Source organism: Sphaeramia orbicularis, chromosome 22 (genome assembly GCF_902148855.1).
Source record: "Sphaeramia orbicularis chromosome 22, fSphaOr1.1, whole genome shotgun sequence".
Classification (NCBI taxonomy): Eukaryota; Metazoa; Chordata; class Actinopteri; order Kurtiformes; family Apogonidae; genus Sphaeramia; species Sphaeramia orbicularis.
The window spans coordinates 48,882,774-48,901,094 of record NC_043978.1 but is presented as its reverse complement, the minus strand read 5'-3'; the positions used below and the strand labels follow the sequence as shown (position 1 = coordinate 48,901,094).

The 18,321-nt window shown below is 35.8% G+C and overlaps 1 protein-coding gene across 1 annotated transcript in view; it reads left to right on the top strand.

The window, feature by feature from the left end:
• The window catches only part of gabrr2a (gamma-aminobutyric acid type A receptor subunit rho2a), a 205,199-nt gene extending 189,131 nt beyond the window's left edge, over positions 1-16,068 (top strand). Inside the window, exons 8-9 of the mRNA XM_030126620.1 lie at positions 1,983-2,191; positions 14,057-16,068. Coding sequence (XP_029982480.1) covers positions 1,983-2,191; positions 14,057-14,392 — 545 coding nt within the window. The 3' untranslated portion in view covers positions 14,393-16,068. The remainder of the gene's footprint in view (positions 1-1,982; positions 2,192-14,056) is intronic.
• The last annotated feature ends 2,253 nt before the right edge of the window (positions 16,069-18,321 follow it).

Here is an 18,321-nt window from a genome sequence, read left to right as displayed (position 1 = left end):
CGAAACCAACCCTAACAACACGAAGGTCGTAATTTCAACCAGAGCATTTCATAATTTAGTGGAAAAAAAAAAGTTTTTGTATTATTTTGTTGAAATAGAGGTTACTGACAAAGTCAAAAAGCCTTAATGCAATACACAAATTTGATGTGATTCTTTTATGCATTTAAAACCTAAAATGGGTCGGTGCCATCCCTAACACAAGAGGAAGGTTAAACAAAATAAATTCATAATGTGTGTTTAAAATGTATTCCCAGCTTCAAAACAAGGCGCAAAACAGCTACAATAAGCTCACAACCGGAAAATGCACCTGATAATTGTCCATGATGCATTCGGATGTTGCGTCACCGAAATGTAATGACGCAGGTTTTGACTCCGCCCACTTTCATGAACTGTCAGCGAAGTTAAATTGACAAAATTTACTAAATTAGTTAGACCAGGATTTTCAAATTAAGAGTTGAGACATTTTTAACTTGTATTTTTGTGTCACATGTCACATAATCAGTTGTTCTACCACAGAATAATACGTTAACAAATGGGACACATTCTATTTTACAGTGTAGTGTCCACGCTATGCAAATAACACATTTTCTCTCCGTTGATGGCTAATTAGTTGTGTTGTGAGTCAATGGAAAATGAAATAAAAAGCCTTTTGTAATTCTCAGGCAGAGGTTATGTATTCAACTATAGCTATTCATTTTACTGTCACATATACCAAAGCCAATCCTCATGTTTAAGGAGCAGCATATGTGTGGTAAATTAATGTCAAATCAAATCAAAACTTGAGGACGTAACGTTCACTACTACTACTACTACTACTACTACTACTACTACTACTACTACTACTACTACAGTTCAGCGGCACCAATTTCAGTTCAAAAAATACAAAGTTCAAAATCTTTTTTGCTTCCATAATTTCAAACAGTGGAAGTGCATACAGCTGAGGCCCTTTCTTAAACAAAATAAATTCATAATGTGTGTTTAAAATGTATTCCCTGGATCTTTTTAAGCGGAGATGGCACATGGTCGAAGACTATTTGTATAATTAAACTTTTTGGGTTGTTGACGAGAATTGCCCTTACAAGCCCTGACATGAGGTGTTTTGTATTTATATAGATGTGTGCATATGTATACAAATATATGAATATTTCGATATTTGGCAATGTATCTATCTATAGGTGTAGTATAATATTTGTAACAATAATAATACTATGTGGTGTAATTAATTTTTTTTATTCATGTCTTGTCTCAGATGTTTTGTTCTTTTTTATATTGTGCAAAAATCTAAATAAAAAGTTCAAAAAAATAAAATAAAATAAAATAAAATGTATTCCCAGCTTCAAAACAAGGCGCAAAACAGTGACGATAAGCTCACGACCGGAAAATGCACCTGATAATTATCCATGATGCATTCGGACGTTGCGTTACCGAAATGTGACGACACAGGTTTTGACTCCGCCCACTTTCATGAACTGTCAGCGAAGTTAAGTTGACAAAATTTACTAAATTAGTTAGACCAGGATGTTCAAATTAAGAGTTGAGACATTTTTAACTTGTATTTTTGTGTCACATGTCACATAATCAGTTGTTTTAAAACAGAATAATACGTTAACAAATGGGACACATTCTATTTTACAGTGTAGTGTCCACGTTAGGGAGAACTTCGCAGGTTTGGTAGAGGTTTCTGCTCTGCGGGTGGTTTCTAGTTTCGCAAACGCAATCATTTCCATCCATGTATATCACTGGGCTACATATGATTGAAACGCTGCTGACTCTGTTAACTCCTCAACCTATTTCAGCTCAGTTGAAATCTCCACACCTTCCCACCTGACCTCAAAGACTTGCTTGAGTGGAAGCGGCATATGGTGACCGCCGCGGGCCTTGTTGCACCACATTGCATCATATTGTATACTCTTAAATGTTCATGTGACTGCGTTCACACTCTCGCTTTAGGTACTCACTACCTTTCCGTTTCCTTTGTCCAGGCATCACCACAGTGCTGACCATGTCCACCATCATCACCGGCGTGAACGCATCGATGCCCCGGGTGTCCTACATCAAGGCCGTGGACATTTACCTGTGGGTCAGCTTCGTCTTCGTCTTCTTATCTGTGCTGGAGTACGCCGCTGTCAACTACCTGTCGACTGTGCAGGACAGACGTGAGCGCAAGATGAGAGAGCGTGCACGGTCCCAGGTAATCACAGCTGGGATAGGACCTATTTTTAGCGGTGGAAGAACATCAAAAACCTTCAAATTCCAAAATCAATACCGAAATATAAAAGAAAGTTTCACAAGCTTGAGTGGTCCCTTTAGCTTGTGGCTGTTCAGAGCCCCTCAAAATCCAAAAGCTGCACTCTGACAGGTTCCTGCAATTATGAGAGCCTCTGTCAGCCTGTCAGGGAACAAACACCTTCCACAAAACAAAGGCTAGACTTAAATAAAAGCGTGTTGGAGTAGCAACAACCCAAAAGTCATTTCTTTGGATTGTAGACAGCTTTTGAAGATCTGATCTAAGCTCAGATTTGGTGGACACAGATGGGAGCTGAATGACAAATCCCTGGATTTTTAATAAGCAATAACTGCTTCTAGATGAGTGGTTCTCAACTGGTCTGGCTTCAGGACCCACTATCACCCCTCGATGACAAGCCACGACTCAAACTGATAAAAGTTAAACTTCTTCAATTTACATGATTAAAAAAAATGGTGTGTTTTGAACCTGAGATAATACAGAATATCACAGTATGAACACACAGAACACAAGTTTAACGATAAACCAAACTGACCAGCAGGTGGAAATATTCCGTTTAACACTAAATTAGGTACATTTGAACCAAAACTAAAATATGCACTCAGTTAAAAATTAACCCTTTCATGCATGAATTATGACAACCTTAATCAAGAATTTTTTTTCCTGAGTGTTTTAATTCCTCTTTAGGCATTAAAAAAACAATGTGATTGATTTTTTTTTTTTTTATGAACTTATTTTTCATGGAGTTACAAAAATGTCCACTCAGCTGGACACCATGTGTTTAATTTTTGAAGCAAAGAAACATGTATTTACTGACATACTGTGTGAAAACTAGGAAATAAATGTTTTTTTAAATGTTGCTAATCTAATGTTTTATCACATTTTAACATACTATAATAGTAGTTATTACTCACTCAAATAATGTGCAAAAAACAACAAAACACAACAACATAAAAAAAAAAACGAAAAAAAAAAAACTGTTAATTACAGTCTAATAAAAATTAGCAATTGATTTACACTCAAATATGTTACTGCAGATCAGGTTTATCAAGAACAGGAATGTTACAGTAATGGTATAAATTGCAGTGTATTATGGGATGGTGCATAAGTATCCACTGTGTTGGTTGATATGCAAGTAAAACAACAAAATCCATAAATATACAAGAGACCAGCTGTAGAATAACTATCCACTGTAGTGACCACTGTGCATGAAAGGGTTAAAAGTGCATTCAGTCACTTATTGAAGCATTAAACACACTGAGGTTTTTTGTGTTCAATGTTATGATTTATTTATTTGCACAAATAAAACAGCAAAATAAAAAAAAAATTAAAAAAAACAACATTCAAACAAGTAACAAAATTGTGCAGGAGAGGTTAGAAGCCAATAAAGGCTTATATGAATACCAACCCAAAATGAACATTAGGCAAGAAAAAAAGAAAAAAAAAAAAAGAATTAAAAAATACAACATAACTGAATTAATAAACTAAAATTAAAACAAATAAAATGTAAATCACATTACAAATCATCAAATACAAAACAAATGATATACAGTCTTACATTTTTTCATGAATTAAAGTCCTTTTCAGATGCTTTTTAAACAATGATAAAGTAGATGTTGATTGACGTTCCGGTCGTAGATTATTCCACAGATTTGATCCACGATATTTTAGAGAATACTGACTGACAGAAGTTCGGCAGTACGGAAGATCAAATTTGCTTGAGTATCGTGTCGAATAGTTGTGAATAACAGAAGACAACATAAAAAAAATTCTGAAAAACTTGGGGAAGAAAATGAGTTAAGTGACCATATTTGGACATGAAGACACAGGTCTGGTAAACGTTCACATCGAAAACTGAGAGAAGTTTGAATTTTTTGAAAAGAGGAGCAGATGAGTCGAGTCTCTTAGAAAAGCCGATCATTCTTAAAAATTTCTTTTGAATTAGGAGAATCTTATGGAGATAAGTGGGACAGGTTGCCGCCCAAACAGTATTGCAATAAATAATGTAAGGATAAATTAAGCAAGAGTAAAAAGTCTAGAAACAGGAAGGATTTATCAATGAACGGACTCTGTTAAGAACGCCAATTGAACTCATGATTTTTTTTACAGACAAGATCAATGTCTGTAAGATCAATCAGCTGTTAGTAAAACTATATCCATTGTAGTCGTTGTCATACCTGAGTTTTTTGGGTTTTCTTTTATGCTGTGAAATGTCTGGTGTTAATTAGCATTACAGTGCATTCCCACCATCTACTGTTGGGGAGTGTGAATGAGTGGCGCTCAGCTCCATAAAAAATAAAGCACAGGATTGGTTTATTAACCCATAACGACCCAAACATCCACCAGCGACCAAAAGGAACTGTTGGATGGAACTGTTTAATACCTGTTGATCCACTAATCCTATCAATCCATGTAAATAATTGGTGTAAAATGCAGTTTGTCATCTTTTCATGGTCATCAGATATGACCCATTTGGACGTTCAGAGGCTCCGTAGTTACCATGGAAACACCGTCATCTTCTACAGCATTGACTCACCAGTAAAACCCATGGAGTTGGATCAATGACAGTGGATGAAAACACTAGGTTTATGTTCAGTTAATGATAGATTTTACTGAAAAAATCCAATTTTCGTCTGTTTTCTCTGTTTCTGATACAACAACCCACAACTTTAATTTGAGCTGTTATGAACATCTACATGATCAGTAAAGTAAATATTGGAAAATACATGATTTTCACTGGAATAATGCAAAACACGGAGGTTTATTTTATAATAAATGACGACAAATCACTTAAGAAATGTTAAATAAGGAGAAAAAAATCATTTGGAAACTATCACAAAAGTAGCACTGGGGCTTTAAGGTGTTAACATTATTTTTTTGTCCAGACAAAGGTCCGCGACCCACTGAAAACGGGTCACTTTTGGGTCTCGACCCACCAGTTGAGAATCACTGGTCGAGATTAATAAAGGAGCTGGCACTGATGAAATGAGAAGTTTGAAAACATAGAATAGAGACAAAAATGGACAAATACTGTGGTTTTATTAGGTGGAGAGGACATTGTTCTCTCTGTCAGTAGGGGTGTAAGAAAATATCGGTTCTGCAATATATGGCGATACTTTATTTCACAATACTGTATCAATATAAAAAGTACTGAATTGATATTTTTAGGTATTTATTCAAATGCAGATATTGTGGAGGTTCATTTTTTTATTTTTGTTTTACCTTTTTTGTTTATATTTTATTTATTGTTATTATTTAACTCTTTTATTAAATAATGTCAGTTACTTTGTTGGGATTGCACAAAAATAATGTTATGATGTTAGTTATGAACTAATAGAATATGAACATTTGAACAGGATCTTAAACTGTAATGTCTGTGAACAGAATTTCAGTTTGAACACAGGAACATTTTGTGACATAGCATTAGATCCTGTTCTGATCAAATAAAAATGTGTTTAGTATTTGTGCAGATTTCTGGTGTAATTCAATTCTTCAAGGAAATAATCATTTAATAAAAGAAACAAACAAAAAAAATTTACCTTTTTAACAGTATCATGATATATCGTGACATATCATATCGTGATCCTAGTATTGTGATTTGTATCGTATCGCCAGATTCTTGCCAATACACACCCCTATCTGTCAGACCAGCTTTGCTTATCTTTATCCAGTGCTACTTTGGTGGCAGCTCCCAAATTAAGCTTTCTCTCTATTTCACCTTTCCTAAGTGATTTAACACTATTTATTATAATATTTTCCTCTGTATTTGGCCTTTTTTCCAGTGAAAATGAGGTATCTTCCTATATTTAATGTGCTGATCATAAAAAGTTCATAAAAGCTCAGATTAAAGTTGAGGGTTATTATATCAGAAATAGAGAAAACTGAAGAAAAAGTAACTTTTTCAGTAAAGATATCATTAATTGAACATATAAACAAGTGTTTCCATTCATTGTCATTGATCCAACTCCGTGGGTTTTCTGGTGAATCACTGTTGTAGAACACAGGTGTCAAACATGCGGCCCGGGGGCCAAAACCGTCCCGCCAAAGGTTCCAATCCAGCCTGCGGGATTAATTTGCAAAGTGCAAGTTAGGGCGTCAAACTCAAAAATAATATCATCCATCCATCCATCTATTTTCTTCCGCTTATCCGGGGCCGGGTCGCGGGGGTAACAGTCTAAAAATAATATCAAAATAACCTATAAATGATGACAGCACCATTTTTTTTCTTTTTGATTTAGTGCAAAAAACATTAAATTATGAAAATGTTTACATTAACAAACTATCCTTTAAAATGTGAATAACTTGAACAAATATGAACAACCTGAAATGTCTGAAGAAAATTAAGTGCAATTTTAACAATATTCTGCCTGTTACTAAGTGTTTTGTGCCTTTGTAGATCTGATCCATAATGCATATGTATAAATGATAAGTTGAGGCATAATGCTGATAAAAGTGTACTTATATTTCTTCACAAATCCCATTTTTTTGGGTTATTCACATCCTTTTTGTTTGGATTGTTTTTAAATGTAAATATTGGCATAACTCAGTGGTTCTCAATCTTTTTCTGTCGGGACCCCTTTGGAGCACAAAAAATTTCCAAGCCCCCCTCAACCCCAACAACATTGTACCTGTGGTGCAATTATTACTTTTATTGAAAGAAACATCAATATCGTAAGAATACTTTTTGCTTTCCTTGAATAATTTGTTGTGCAAATTAAAAATAACGTACATTTTGGTAACAGAGATGAACATTTTAACAATATCAGTGGCTGCAATGAGCCCGTTTACGTTGCACATCTGAGAACATCAAAGTGCAAACTGTACAAACTGTGCAAAAACAGAAACATAGCACATTTTTCTTTTCTAGTCCAACCCTTGTCCACTCTCCAAACCTAAACTCTTGGTCTATTCTAGTGACAGATCACCATGGCAGTAGATTTGTTTGTTGTACGTCCCTAAAATGAGTCCAGGGTGCTCCAGCGCTAAAACATTAGTTCCACCTGCTACATGTTCGAACCTGAAGAAAAAAAAAAAAAGACCTAGGAATGATCCTATGCCTCCCCGGCAAGCCTTCGCGCCCCCCCGGGGGGGCCTGACCCACTTTTTTAGAAACACTGGCATAACTGAAAGGTATTTTTTTACAGTAAAACAATTTGGAGTTGTCATTATTTATTGGCTATCATGCTATTATTTTACTGGTCCGTCCCGCTTCAGATTAAATTGGGCTGAATGTGACCCCCAGAAGAAAATGAGTTTGATACCCCTGTTGTAGAAGATGACAGAGTTTCCATGGTAACTACGGAGCCTCTGAACGTCCAAATGGGTCATATCTGATGACCATGAAAAGATGATAAACTGTATTTTACACTAATTATTTACATGTATTGATAGGATTGGTGGATCAACGGGTATGAAACAGTTTAGATCAGTAGATGGTTTTGGTGGATGTTTGGGTCTTTGTGGGTTAATGAGACAACAGTACAAGGTTTGATGTGGTAGAGGTGGAACACAGGCCCAGCAGGTATTTGAAGCATTTAGACAGGGTGAACATCAGGTGGGAAGACAGGTCAGTGAAAAAACATTTTGTACAGAAAATTCAAAATGCACTGCACCGCTGTTTGGCTTCGTGAAATAATTTATGCTTTTAAAAATCCCGACTGTCTGCAGACATCTGTAAAAACATTTGCATGAAAAAGCAAAGATCATGCACGGACAAAGTAAATGTGTCTGTGGTGTAGCATATGCACCATTATTAATCATCAAGTCTGATTAAAAAAAAAATCCTTTTCATGTTTTCAAAATGTCAGTTTTTCCTAATTACATAGAGGGATTTTTTTTGAAGGGTTTCTCACTAATCAAAATGACAAAAAGGATTATTTCATCAGTCAGAGCCCCTGATGAGAACAAGCTTAATTCAATAATCCAAGACAATTATATAATTTGCCAACATGTCCTTGGAGTGCTATCGTCTTGTAAGATGATATGAATATGCGTCAGTAATCAGGCTTCAATATAGCTCTCTCACTGGTACAACTCAACATCCTTATGAAATTACATAAGTGTTATTACCAAAATATATTGACACACACAAGAGCTGTTCATGAATTCATTCCTGATTCAGAATAAAATATTATCTATTAATTCTTAACATTCTAATACATCTGACACACATATCACATGACCAAGAGGCTGATAACACTGCAGACATGGTTGCAAATCAAGTGACAGATTTCCTGGTGTCAATGTAGTAGCATGATGAAAACTGAAAAATGAAAAAACATAGATATATACGGTAAAAACCCAAAATTCAGTCTGCATGTTGAATGTTACAGCTGCTGGTAGTTGAAGGGGTCATATTTTGCTAAACCCACTTTTGTTAGTCTGGTACATTTATTTGTGTATTTGGACCCTAATAGTTACAAAAGTTTGAATTTGAATCCTCCAGGTGCTGCGAAGCTATCTTTATATTCATTTTTCGAGGTGTGCCATCTAAGGCACCTCACGATTCGAGTCGATTACGATTCAGGCTGCTACGATTCAATTAATCAATGATAATCACGATAACAACGATTATTATGATTATTACAACTATAACAATTTTCGATGCATCTTTTTTTTCCCCATTCAGGATTTTTTTTCTTCCTCTGTGGCTACTTCATACTTTTAAACAAGTTATATTTGTCAGTATCTATAAATTCAAGTAATCAAACAAATTTGCCTCTATTATCTTTTATTTGTGTCAAACCACTGGATGATCCAACATATTTTCCACCAGGGAACCAACAGAAAAAAGGTAGCAGTGGCATATACGGAAAAAGCTGCTCTTATTCACAAAATATTTGCTGTATCAAAAGCAAAACTTTTCAAAAATATATACCTATTACACTGGTCAACAACACATTTATTGTTTAAGTTTTTTGAGCTGATTTAGGATCATTTTGGTGTGCTGAATCCAAAAATCACATTAATTTTGCTCAATCAGGTCAACTTTCTGAACTATGCTACATATTGGCTTTTTAACATTTTTGCTTACATTTATGGGCATTTTCACATCATATGATACAAAATTCTTTCATATTTCTTGCAATAAATGAGTTCTGAAGATTTTACTTCTGCCAATTTATGATTAATGGGTTTTTTTAATATTACAGGTGAATGAAATGGCTTCGACTGGAAGATCTTGCAAAAATAAGCCTGACGTATTCTGCTACATCTGCGGTGAATACACCATTGTACCTAACAGGAATCCTGTTAGAAAATGATTTTTTTTCTCTTAAAACCCATTTTGGGTGAGAACTATATAAAAAATCAACTGATAAAGTCACAAAAATGTAATCAATTTTGATCAAATTTTTCAAAATCAAATTAGCAAAAAAAACCTGACCTGATTGAGAAAAACAGATGTCATTTTTGGATTTAGCGGTGCAAAATGGTCCGAATTCAGTTGAAAAAACCTAGACAACTTGCAAAAAACATTTTTTTGTAACCCAGTGTTGACAGTACAAAAAAACTTTGGTGGAATTAAGTCCACATTTTTTTTTAGCAAAAAAAATAAAGTGTCTTTAGAAATAAATAAGACTTATTCAATCAAAAGTGGTTTTCACAGACTGCTGTACAAGTCTAATAATAAATAAATAAATAAATAAATAATTGCTTATTTAGTTTTTCTGGCCCCTCAAAAGCTCCCCAGGAACCCACTCAAACTCTCAGACCCTCCCTACACACATGCTTCTGTAGAAAACTGTAGAAAACAGGTAATTCAATCTGAACCAACACAAGCGCTAGTTCACAGGTGTCAAACATGTGGCCTGGGGGCCAAATCTGGCCCGCCAAAGGTTCCATTCTGGCCCGCAGGATGAAAGTGCAAAAATGAACCTGAACAGTCCAGGTTGTCCACATCATTTTGGTTCAGGTTCCACATACAGACCAATGTGATCTACAGTAAAAATAACAACACAATAACCCATAAATAATGACAACGACAAATTGTCTTTGTGAAAAATTATGTGGAAAAAATGTAAGTGAAAAAAATAACATTACACTATGAAAATATTTACATTTACAAAACTATTCTTTCACAATAAAACGCAAATAAATACACAGATAAAAACAAAGATGAACAACCGGAAATGTGCAATTTTAATAATATTCTACCTGTTACTACATGTTTTGTGCATTTATGGATCCACTGTGATCTGTAGTTGTGTTAATAATAAGAGATGGAATATTGTAGAAATTGTTCAAATTTTAGTTCCAAACTCCAAAATTTTATCAATATTCTGCCTGTTACCAAATGTTTATGGAACATTGTGTATAATGCATATGTATAAACGGTAAGTCGAGGCATAATATTGTTAAAATTGCACTACTTTTTCAAATGAAATTTGTGTTTTTTCAGGTTATTCACATCTTTTTTGTAAAATGTAAATATTTTCATAATTTAATTGGGGATTTTTTGTACTAAAACAGGAAGAAAAACTTGGATTTGTCATTATTTATAGGTTATTAAGTCATTATTTTACTGGTTTGGCCCACTTGAGATCAAATTGGGCTGAATATGGCCCCTGAACCAAAATGAGTTTGACACCCCTGCGCTAGTTTATTCAGTCATAATAAATGATATCCAAACTAAATCCTCAATGAGCAGCATAAATCCCACAACAAACTACAGATTTCACTATCCACAATCAAAGCATGCATCACATGTCGGAGCTGTCCTACATGCTTACCTCAGTGATTCCACTACTTTGATTTTGGCCTCTTTGTACAGTTTGGGAACTGCATTCTGGGCAAAATAGTTTCGGTTCAGATGTTTGTATCTGCACTCTGGGGTCTGCATCAGAGCACGACAGCCCTGCTTTTAAACCCGTTGGGTGAATCTGACACTCTGTAACTGGAGCCAAACAGTTAGAGTTGGTTTTACTGTGTTCCCCCTGGTCCGTACTTTAAGGCTTCTGGGCAGCACGCACCACTTTTATTTTCCTGCCACGTGCTGCAGTTGTGTTCCTGTCATTTAGTAATTATGAAAAATAATCATTTTTGAACACTTATGAATCGTTATCGAATCGTCACATGTCGCATTGCAATGAATCTAACAACACGAGTCAACAACAAAGTTATTGTTTAAGTTTTTTGAGCTGATTTAGGATCATTTTGGTGTGCTGAATCCAAAAATCACATTAATTTTGCTCAATCAGGTCAACTTTCTGAACTATGCTGCATATTGGCTTTTTAACATTTTTGCTTACATTTATGAGCATTTTCACATCATATGATACAAAATTCTTTCATATTTCTTGCAATAAACAAGTTCTGAAGATTTTACTTTTGCCAATTTATGGTTAATGGTTTTTTTAATATTACAGGTGAATGAAATGGCTTCGACTAGAAGATCTTGCAAAAATAAGCCTGACGTATTCTGCTACAACTGCAGTGAATACACCATTGTACCTAACAGGAATCAAGTCACAAGTTTCATAAAGTGTGCTTACCAATCTTATTTTGGTATTAATTATTATATTTTGTGAGAAGATCAAATTTTTCAAAATCAAATTAGCAAAAAAACCTGACCTGATTGAGAAAAACAGATGTCATTTTTGGATTTAGCGGTGCAAAACGGTCCTAATTCAGTTGAAAAAACCTAGACAACTTGCAAAAAACATTTTTTTGTAACCCAGTGTAATCAATGTATTGGCACACCCCTATTCATTCTGGCAAAAATTGCGTGGATTTCCACAACCAGTTTTAATTCCTTCTTAATTTGTGACATGTATAACTAGTTACGTTATGGCATTTGCACATATGAGGTCAAGACTTCTGACGAACATTTCTCATAATTGTTTGTCAGCAGCAACGGTTGTAGTCCATACTGAAAATACGTCCAAACTTCGAGTTGATTACCTAAAATGTTCAGTTGTTGGTTGAACGGGACAGAACAGCACAGCCAACAACCTGGAGGGGGCGGGGCATGGAGTGGCTCATTTGCATTTAAAGGGCCAGCGTTCAAAACTACCTTTCTGGTGTCGTTACTCAGAAATAGGGTTGAAGATGGACCTGTGGAGTTGAATTAATGAAGAATTCAGACCCAAGCAGAGCATTTACAGTTTATGGAGACCACAAGGAGGTGCTTTAAAATGCATAATTCCTTTTAAAAAGAAAGCAAAATATCACTCCTTTAAAGCTGATGTCTTGTTTTCTTTTGGACGTGATCAAGTGACGTGTGTAACAAATCAGAAAGCAGTACATGTAGGCGTCCAACTCATTGTTTCCAAAAGTCTCTATTTCCTAATAATTGGGAGGTAATGTGGACATGTGGTGTAAACCAAGCAAACATTAAGACAAAAACGTGCTATTGTGGAATTTGGAAGTTAACCTCAGGGAGATTCCAACTTAAAAAAAAAAAAAAAACAACCCAAAACCCTGTTACTACAATTCACCAAGTGCTTACATTTCATGCATTTTTAATGTGAATTTTGACATCATTTTTAACTATGACATTTCACAACTGAGATACAGCCTCTGAGAAAGTTACCACTTCCCTGAAATCTTGCAGTTGGGTTTTTTGAGCTAAATATTTTGTAGAAGTAAAAAGTTTTCCATAAGGTTAAAGAAATAGTTACATCGATGGTAGAGGTTTCTATTACTGATACTAACAGCTACATACTAGTATATCCACTGGTAGTACTTGTGTTTAGAGTTGTAGTATGAGTAGTGTAGTGGAATTATTGTGCTTTTCTTCTGACTAAGATTGTTATGATTCTTGATATTTGTATTATTATGTATGTTTTGCAAGTGCATATATGTTAAATTTCATTGCATGTTCGGAATAAATCACTAAATCATAATTAAGATAGATAGACAGACAGACAGACAGACAGACAGACAGACAGATAGATAGACAGATAGATAGATACTTTATTCATCCCATAGGGAAATTTACAGTGGGGATCAAACTAATAAACTAAAGAGTTATGGATATTTGTTCTAGTTATTGGTAGTTATACTAGTAACGGCTGTTCTGGTTTTTTATCAGTTGTAGTGCAGTCTGCTGTGCATCCTTGAGTCTCCCCCTATTTCCCCCCTTCTCCCCCAGTCTCTCTCTTTAACCATCTCTCTTGAACCTTCACTGGTCATGTTTTTCTTATTTTTATTTATTTATTTATTTATTTGCACATAATAAAAACAGCAATGGAAAAAACAACAACATTTAAATAAGTAACAAAATTGTGCAGGAGAGCTTAGAAGCCAAAAAAAAAAAAAAAAAGGCTTATGTGAATACCTCCCCCGAAATGAACAATACACAAAAAAAAGAATTAAAAAAATACAATATAACTGAAATAATAAACTAAAGTAAAAACAATAAAAATGTAATCCACATTACAAATCATCAAATACAAATCAAGTGATACACAGCCTTACATTTTTTCATGAATTAAAGTCCTTTTCAGTCATGTCAGTCGCCCATCCTCTAGAGTTGGGGTCTGCTCCAGGTTTCTGCTGTTAAAGGATGTTTTTCCTTCCACTGTCACCAAGTGTTTCCTCCTGGAGGATTCTGTTGGGTTCTGCAAACTGGCTTAAGAGTCTGGTTTAGTCCAGCTCTAAATGTAAAGTGTCAGGAGATAACCTTTGTTATGATATGACGCTATATAAATAAAATTAAACTGTGCTATTTTGAGGAGTATGAAGGGGGGTAAAAGGTGAACCCATAGGTACCCAGAATCAGACATCTGCTCACACCCCTCCCGACTATAACTGCCTGCATAGCTTTACAGTTTCGACCGTATTTCTGATCGCATATTTCTTCCATCGCAGTCTCTGCCATGCACCTGCGGGATGTCCCAGACCCGAACCATGACCATGCTAGACGGTACCTACAGCGAGGCCGACACCAACAGCTTGGCCGGATACACCGAGGAGCCCATGGTGCCCGAGGAGGAACAGGAGGAGATGCACGACGTTCCCGAAAAACCTGAACACATGGTGGTCCATCTGTCAGTGAGTAGCGAGTCCACCACCACGAAGAAAAAGAAGAGTCTCCGTGCGCTCAACATCATCCAGAACACACATGCCATCGATAAATACTCCCGGATGATTTTCCCTGGTTCGTACATCTTCTTCAACCTAATTTACTGGTCCGTCTACTGCTGAAAGCCAGACTCAAAGAGTCCGAACAGAGGCCACGTATATGAACATACGGACAGTATGAACGCTGCTTTCAAATTGGACACTTGTGGACAACCGACAGTGCTGTTGTACTGTATGTCTGCCGGTAGATCATTGGGTTTAAGGCCTTAGAGAACAGCACTAAAGAGATCAACCTTATTCCCTCTGTGCAGACTTGGCGACCGATCAAAGCGCTCCTTTTTATTTATTTTTCCTCACGCAGCAATTTGAATGTTCATAACTGCTGTTTAAATGAATAAAAGAATAATCTGAATGATATTTGTAAACTGCTGATGCTCATTCTCTCAGTCTTTTTTCAGCTTTGTCAAGTCAGCTGCTGTTGAAAAAGCTCTTTGTACTCATGACTGCTTTTCCTAGAGTTTATCATATGATGTTGGCTCCGGCTAAAGGAAGAGCCACATTTTACAATTGACTTGTAAATTAAGCTAAGCTAGACTTTGTTTTCTTCCTGTGAGGTTGACGGATCTGTGTAATTTAATTTCTCTGTGATGAGCTGCAAGATGAGATTAAGGTTGTTATAATGCTGTTGGACAAATTATCTCGCAATCATGACTGTAACTATCCCTTTATCTCAAAATATATTGTTTTCTTGTGATCTCAACTTTCTTCTCATTACCTCATGACAGCAAATGTTGATTATAGCTTCCTTCTTAAGTGAAAGATAATAATGTGATTCTAATTTAATGTTTATGTTATGTAGACTAAGTCAGTCTAACAGCTCTATGCAGCTTTGAAGTAACGGCTAATGTTAGCTCGCTAACACGCAAACAAAAACATGTTCTGCAGCTAAAGTTTCATCATTTTAGCATATTTGCTTTTTTGCAGTAAAGACAAAGAACAGATGAGTCTGACAGGTGTCATTAATTTGTATTTGGTCAAAAACTATAATATGTAACAAACTGACCTGACAGTGACACTAAAAAAAAAAAAAAAAAAAAAAAAAATTCCATGGATTACCAAAGTTGCTACAGTTCAGACTAATGGGGGCAGGAGTGGGTTGATGCTAGAATAGATTGTCCACTGGACTGTGATTGGCTGTTTCATTGCACAGCTGTGATTGGTTCATGAGATGTTGCAATCAAATCAAGTCAGAATCAAATTTTATTTGTATAGCACCAAATCATAACAAAAATCATCTCATGACACTTTACATTTAGACCAGACTCTTGATAAGCCACTAACTATGTCATAATGTGCTGATACCAATAGCATAGCATGCTAATCATGTATAGCATCTCTTTACTTCAGTACACTAAAGAGTGGTTTTATGGTCATTAACTTGTTCATAAAACTCTTTGGCATAACGGTTGGCTAAATGTAGGTATAATATGAACACAGGCAGTTGTGGACTTTGCTCAGGTCTGCTCTGTTTTGCTACTGACTGACAGGTGACCTAAATACCTTTCACCAACCTCTCTCCAGACTGAAAGTGTAAGTGGTACATCTGTACCACCTAAAATGACTGCTCTGTACGAAGTCAGAAAACAGTCTCAGAGTTCAAAGTGATAGCATGATAAAGCTGCTTTTCCAAACAACCACAAGAAAGAAAGCTTAAATTTTGAATCATTAAGTCCAAAATAGTTGATGATTAATATCCAGTCAACCAAAAAATTTAAGTTTTAAGTTTAATCTATAATAAACTAGAAGAACACTCGGAGAGCTCAGACCTCCGCCAAAACAGATCTGCCCCCCCCAATCACCACCAAAATTTAATCATTTGTTCCTTGTGCCAGTACCAACATTTCATGAAAATTTCATGAAAATCTGTCCGTAACTTTTTGAGTTATCTTGCTAACTAACCAACCAACAAAAAAACAAACAAACCCTGGCAAAAACATAACCTCCTTGGCAGAGGTAACCACATAGAAACATATATAAACCAGACAGAAGCATATGTAAATGAAAAGTGTGTCGTAAATGGGATTTTCAATGTTAAATTGAAATGTCCACAGAGTCCACATTCCACAGTGGATGTGGACAATTTTGTGCCAGATACAAGATACTGTTCTAAGCTATGGATGTATCAAATTAGAGGCTAATCGGAGTCATTCTGAATTTTTTATGAATTTCCAAAAATTGCTCAATGATGAGAGATAGGAAAATTGTAGATTTTGTGACCTTGCTGTGGCCTTGAGCTTTGGCCTACTCAGCCCAAAATGGAATGGGTTGGTCCCAGGGCCTAGGCCTATCTGTGGGTACAATTTGGTAAAGATGGTTGGAATAGTTTTCCTGTAAAGTTGCTAACAAACACACAAAGCAAAGTGATCACAACACCTCCTGGCGGAGGTAAAAACAAACAAGTGGTGCCAGGCACAACAAACCCCACCCCTCATAATACTGTAGCTTATTTTGGCATCGATCCAGCTGATTTCATGTCTATGCATGTGCTCATGTCAGCTTATCAATTACCTCTATATATGTGCCAAGTTTGAAGTAAATTGAAACACAATTAATGTTTTTATATACATGTGAAATTTTGCCCATTATATGCAAATGGGGGAAAAAAAAAAGATTTGAGAAATTTATTAAAAAATTTTAACTTTGACCTACTTTTCCAAAAATGTAATCAAACCAATTCTGGGTCACTGGCAATCTATAAAGCCGATTTAATATGAATTCAACCAATAGTTTTGCTGCTCGAGTGTTAACAAAGAAAAAAAAACCAAACCAAAAACAATACCCCTTGCCTCCCCTTTGAGGGGCGGGGTAAAAAGGAGAAAGAAGGGTAACAAACTGTGAAATATTCTACATGCTCTTTATACTATTTACTATAATGTCAGACTTTTAATCAGGAAAAGAACTAGTAACAAGATAAATATTGTCGCTGTCTGGCAAAAACCTCATAAGTCCATTTTTGGTCGTAAAACGATTCTGTGGGTGAGTCTTCATGTTGGCTTGATGGTTTTAGAAATATTTAACCAATGAAAAGTGTTGAAAACAGCTTGTGACTACAATATACATCCAGTTTCCTGAAAAATAACCATTTTAGACATAAGAGGTTTCCGCCTGACAGCGACGATATAGTGATGTAATAGGTGCAGTATTTCCCTCTGAAATATGGTGATGCAAATTGTAAAAATAAAGGAGACAAATATGATCAGAGTGGCACAAAAGAACAAATGTGTCACTACATGTAACATATAAAGCTTTAGTATTAGCTGTTAGCATTAGCCACCAGCTGTAACTCCATCACAATCCCACCAGACTGTCCCTCCACCAACATATTAACCAATCACAGCAGACCGTCCGTCCACATGGTCCATTCTAGTATCAACCAGCCGGAGGTTTCTACTAAATATCATGGAAGGGCATTGTCAGGATGGTTGATCCAACGCTTCCTCAGTGAACAATGTTTAGAGGCTGTGTTTTCTACCTTCCAGGTTTCACAAGATGGTTGGTTATGGTGGATATGAACACAACCCTTGTTTTTAGGGTCAGGCAGCAGAAGCATCTGGGTTAAGGTTACGACAAGACTGTACTTTTCAATGAGTGTTAATAAAGATGTGACCTGTTTTGCAAATCTGCCTCTTATTTCCTTGACTTTCACAGACAGTGGTTTTATCCTGTACAGGTGTTGAAGTAGCAGAGACTGGGTATGGTTCCAGCACCTCCTCCCTGATCCCAAATGATGAATATTAAGGATGTAAACAAGAAAAAAATATATTTCCGATGTAAGAAAGTTACATTTTCTCCCCCAAGACTTTATTTTGTTTGGAACTTATATGTCTGCAGATAAAAATATGAACCCTTAGATGAAACTTTAGTCCCTCAGGCAAACTGTGAGTTATGGTTCCCTTTCTAATTTCAGACTGCTAAGCAAAGATAGCTGGGTAAATAATGGCTGACAGGGTTTCGCGAGATGAAACACAACCTTAAAATGTTATACATGCATC